Source organism: Otolemur garnettii, unplaced genomic scaffold, assembly GCF_000181295.1.
Source record: "Otolemur garnettii isolate 467f Iridium unplaced genomic scaffold, OtoGar3 scaffold00212, whole genome shotgun sequence".
Lineage (NCBI taxonomy): Eukaryota > Metazoa > Chordata > Mammalia > Primates > Galagidae > Otolemur > Otolemur garnettii.
Window position 1 is genome coordinate 993,480 of NW_003852607.1, and position 5,738 is coordinate 999,217.

A 5,738-nucleotide genomic window follows, 5' to 3' on the forward strand; every position below is an offset into this window, starting at 1 on the left:
ACAATAATGGCTACAACCAAAAAATAGCCGGGCATTGTAGTGGGCACCTGTGATCCCAGCTACTTGGGAGGCAGAGGCAGGAGAATCCACTTGAGCCCAGGAGTTGGAGGTTGCTGTGAGCTGTGATGCCATGGCACTTCACCCAGGGTGATAGCTTGAGGCTCTGTCTCAAAAAAAAAAAGAAAGAAAGAAAGAAAAAATTATGTTGGGCAACACAGCAAGATCTCATTTCTATAAATATTAAGAAAAATTATTAGCTAGGCATGGTGGTGTGCATCTGAAATCCCACCTATCCAGGAGGCTGATGTGGGAGAACTTGCTAGAGCCCTGGAATTTGGGGTCACTTTGAGCTATGATTGTTCCAGTGCACTCCAGCATGGGTGACAGTGGGAGAACTTTCAAAAAAAAAGTACTAAACCAGTGGTTCTCAACCTTTCTAATACTGCAACCCTTTAATACAGTTCCTGTGGGTTGTGACCCACAGGTTGAGAACCGCTGTACTAAAGCCTAGTCCGGAGACATTTAAGACCTGAATCTGAGCCTGGCAACCTTTTCCTGATGTTCCTTGACCTTCATCCCCCAAAGGGTCTAAATCAACCCAACACTAAAGTAAATGTAACCCAAGGACTTAAATAGCTTTAACTGCATTGAAACTCTATCACTGAAGGAAGTCTACCAAAAGCCCCACTTAAATCCCACACCATGGATCCTTTGCCAAGCTTTACAGGACACTCCCAGGGTCTAACTCCCACCATCCCAACTCTGTGCCAAATGTTTTCCCATTGGCTTTAGCAACTGCCCTACATCTGCATTGTGATCTCATGAGCATTCTGCCCCTAACCTAGCTCTCGAAGGATCCCCTCCCAGACTTTACCCTTTTAGTCTCCCAGTACGCATCCTGGAGCTCCAGCCATTCCTTCCCACGTACAAGGCCCACCTGGTACCTCCGGGTGCCCACGAGCCCCTCTATCTTTTCAAACTCATTCCCACAGACTCTTGTCCTCCCCCATCTGTATTTTCAGATTCCTACTATGAATGCTAGTCTTCTTCCTAAGGTAATCCTGCCATCACTCCACAACCATCTTTGGATAGCTCAGGCCCCTCCTCTACCTATGCCAGCAACTCTACTGGGGTGCACCCCTGGGCCCTGCCCCTTCTCCAGGGAAAGCCCACTCCCCTCCCTTCCTGTCCCTTCTGGGGGATACCTTTGGAATTTGGTAACAGTACAGTTTGCTGGCATAGCTTCCTCCTGAACAGGTCATGTTTGAATATTCAGAGTCGGGCTCATATGATTTTATTCTTTATTAATATTTTTAAATAAATTGACAATTGGATTACATTTACAGATGTTTTACACCATTTGATGTTTTATGTATACAATATGGAATGATTAAAATCAGCTAACATATCCATCACCTCACTTTTTTGTGGTGAGACATTTGAAATTTACTTTTATTGTGATTTTCATTTTAGCTATTCTGGTAACTGTCCAATGATGACAAGCACATTGTGGTTTCACTCTGAATTACCTAGATGAGTAATGGTGTGCAATACATTTTCACTTACTTGGCTATTTGATGATCTTTTCTTTCGATGTGCTTAACGAAATTCCCATTAATAGATTTGATCTTGGCTTGGTGCCTACAGCTCAGTGGCTAGGGTGCCAGCCACATACACCGAGGCTGGCAGGTTCAAATCCAGCTTAGGCCTGCCAAACAATAACTACAACCAAAAATAGCTGGGTGTTGTGGCAGGTGCCTGTAGGCCCAGCTACATGGAAGGCTGAGGCAAGAGAATCACTTAAAGCCCAAGAGTTTGAGGTTGCTGTGAGCTGTGATACTACAGCACTCTAACCAGGGCGACAGCTTGAGACTCTGTCTCAAAAAAAAAGAAAATAAAACAGGCTTGGCGCCTGTAGCTCAGCAGCTAGGGCACCAGCCACATACATGGGACCTGGCAGGTCCAAATCCAGCCCCAGGCCTGCCAAACAATGACAACCACAACCAAAAAATAGCTGGGTGTTTTGGCAGGCTTCTTGTGAGGCTGAGGCAAGAGAATCACTTAAAGCCCAAGAGTTTGAGGTTGCTGTGAGCTGTGATGCCACAGCACTCTACCAAGGGCGACAAAATGAGATTCTGTCTCCAAAAAAAAAAAAAAATACATAAAATAAAAATAAAATAGATTCTATCTTTTGTTAACTTGAATTCTTCACATTTTCTAGACTCATTTTCTAATGAGTTCCTTCATTAGGTCTACGTTGTTTCCTTCCAGTTTGCATCTTGTCTTTACCTTAATGGCATCATTTGAGGAACAACATTTTGTACTTTTCACGAGGTCTAACTTCACTTTTTATGTTTAGTGTCTTTCATGTACTAAGAAATCATTGTCTAACCTCAGGCTGTGACAATAGTCTCCTATGTTTTCCTCTAGAATTTTGATAATCTTTCCCAAATTCATTGTATCCACAGTTGTTTTTCTTGTAATAATTCACCAATGGCAACACTAATGGTAATGATCATAAGAACAACAGTTAATATTTACTAAGATTACACAATATTCCAGTTACACTGTCAAGGACTGTACATGTACCAAACATTTAATTTCCACAATAGCAGTCTTCAGTAGATGTGATTATCCCTATTTACAAATACTGCACATAATGTGCATCTGACAAGTAATACACAGAGGTAATGAGCGGGCTGCCCAGTGTCTCACAAGGAGGAAAGCAGTGGGAAGGTGATAGCAATTGGTAGGGTAGGTGCTAGGACTAAAGGCCACACTCATATTAGAGCAGAGTTATTCTCTAGAATAAATGTGAAATGGAATGGTCTTGGTAGGCTTCTAGGCATCTGTTATACTAACCTATGCAGTAAAAACATCTACACTGAGAACGCTGATTAAGAAAAAGAGTGATTTTTCCACTCTATAAATCTGCCTAAAGTATGACTGCTGATATTCTACAAGCAGAAGAATGATCAGCAAAGGCTTTATGTTAAACTGTATCACAGATTTTCCTCATGTCGAGGAAGGAATGAATGTAGTTTAGAGGCCGTTATACATCCTTTGTACTGCCGCCCCCCCTTTTACCTGAGGGGGATAGATTCTAAGACTCCTGGTGGATGCCTGAAACAGTAAATAGTACTGTTTTTTTTCTGGCACATATATACTATATACTATGTTTTTTCCTGTACAAACATATACAAAGTTTAATCTATAAATTAGGCACAGAGATTACAACAATAAAATAGAACAATTATAACAATATAGTGTAATAAAATCATGTGAATGTAGTCTGTTTCTCTCTCAAAATATAATGTACATCTTAGCAACCTCAGCATATGATTTTTTTCCTTTCTTTAGTAAGTTGAGAACTTTTACCTTTTCATTTAAAAGGAAGCACTTTATGGCTTCTCTTTGGCATACTTGATTTGCCAGCATCACAACTCTTGAGCTTTGGGGTTATTATCGAGTAAAGTCAGGGTTACTTGAACACAAGCACTGTGACACCACGACAATTTGATAACCAAGGCAGCTACTAAGTGATCAGCTGGGCGGGTAGTGTACAGCATGGATGTGCCTGGCCAAGGGATGATATGCCTGGCCAAGGGATGATTCACGTCCCAACTGGTTGCAGCAGGACGGCATGAGATTTTATCACACTACTCAGAAGGGTGTGTGATTTAAAACTTAGATAGTTTTATTTCTGGAGTTTTCCAGTTAATATTTCCAAACCCAGGTTGACCGCAGGTAACTGCAGAAAGCAAAACCACCAGTAAGAGGGGACTACTGTATTCAAAGGTTTTTCAACTGTTATGAGCCCTCTGATGTTCTCTAAGATGGTTTATATTATTATATACCTTTCCACATTCCTTGCAGTCATACGATTTTGAGTGAGTTTTCTGATGCTGTGTAAGCTGATGGCCATGACTAAACGACTTCCCACATTCTTTGCATCCATAGGGTTTCTCCCCTGTATGAATTCTCTCATGTTTAACAAGGCTTGACCCATAAATAAAGGCCTTCCCACATTCCTTACATTTATAAGGGGTTTCACCAGTGTGAATTCTCTCATGTTGAGTAAGGTGATAGCCACAATTAAAGGCCTTCCCACATTCTGTACATTTATACGGCTTCTCACCTGTATGAATTCTCTCATGCTTAACCAGACTCGAACCCCAACGAAAGGCCTTCCCACATTCCTTACATTCATGAGGTTTCTCACCAGTATGAATTTTCTGATGTTGAGTAAGATAATTGACCCTAGTGAAGGCCTTCCCACATTCCTGACATTCATAGGGTTTCTCACCTGTGTGAATTCGCTTATGCTGAATGAGGCTCGAACCACAAATAAAGGCCTTCCCACAGTCTTTACATTCATAAGGTTTCTCCCCACTATGAATCCTCTTATGCTGAATCAGTTTATACACACGACTAAAGGTTTTCCCACAGTCTTTACATTCATAGTCTTTCTCACCAGTATGAAACCTCTGATGCTGAGTGAGCTCATCACCACGTCTGAAGGCCTTTCCACAGTCTTTACATTCATAGGGCTTTTCACCAGTGTGAATTCTCTTATGAATAACAAGGCTGGAGCCCCATCGAAAGGCCTTCCCACAGTCTTTACACTCATAAGGCTTTTCACCAGTATGAATTTTCTGATGTTGGGTAAGCTGATTACCCCAACGGAAGGCCTTCTTACAATCTTTACATTCATAAGGTTTTTCACCAGTATGAATTTTCTGATGTTGACTAAGTTGATAGCCACGACTAAAGGCTTTCCCACATTCCTTACATTCATAGGAACTGTCCTTAATCTGAAGTCTCTGTTGTGATCTCGGAGGTGTACTTTCTCTTTCTCTATTTGGAGGCCTTTTTTCATAGGTGATTATCATTTGATTGATATATCTCCCTCGAGAACGCTGTGGTACTTCTGGTGTATCTTCACACATGCGGTTGAGGCCAAGGGATTTACTTTTTTCATCTGAATTCTTTTTGGGAAAATTTCTTCCAGGAATATTCTTTTCTGTAGCTAAACCCTTGGCCTCATATGTTGCTGACTCCAAATCTGGAAAAAAGTAACATATTTTGTTCCCTTTAGGGGAAACAAAAATAAACCTAACCATGAACCAAAAACTTGTCAAGTATAAATAAGTCTCTAGCATAGCAAATGTGAATCACCTAGGGCTCTTGTTAAAATACAAGTTCTACTTCTCGTACCACAATACTTAATGAGGATACACTGGAGCCACTTGTTTTAAAGTCAAACATGAAAAAGATTCTATTAGTCCTATTTTTACTACCAGTTGACAAAGAATTTTTTTTTGAGACAGAGTCTCACTCTGTCACCCTGGGTGGAGTGCTGTGACATCATAGTTCACAGCAACTTCAAGGTCTTGGACTCAAGCAATTCTCTTGCCTCAACCTCTCAAGTAACTGGAACTACAGGCTGCTGCCACAACACCCAGCATGCTACATTTCTTTTTAAAGAGATGGGGGTCTTGCTCTTGCTCAGGCTAGTCTCAAACTTGTGAGCTCAAGTAATCCACCTGCCTCAGCCTCCCAAAGTGCTAGGATTACAGGTGTGAGCCACCACGCCTGGCCTCAGTTGACAAAATTAAGCAAAAAGAATTAGAAAGGTAAACCTTAAAAATAAAGTTGGAGGCTCGGCGACTGTGGCTCAAGCGGCTAGGGCGCCAGCCACATACACCTAAGGTGGCGGGTTCAAATCCCCAGCCCGG

The 5,738-nt window shown here is 41.6% G+C and overlaps 1 protein-coding gene across 2 annotated transcripts in view; it reads right to left on the reverse strand.

The window, feature by feature from the left end:
* Positions 1-2,149: 2,149 nt before the first annotated feature.
* ZNF331 (zinc finger protein 331) overlaps positions 2,150-5,738 on the reverse strand; it is a 28,097-nt gene continuing 24,508 nt past the window's right edge. For both annotated transcript variants that reach the window (XM_003801587.3, XM_023507984.1), the window contains one exon: positions 2,150-5,065. In XM_003801587.3, the coding sequence (XP_003801635.2) occupies positions 3,804-5,065 (1,262 nt within the window). In that variant the 3' untranslated portion in view covers positions 2,150-3,803. The remainder of the gene's footprint in view (positions 5,066-5,738) is intronic.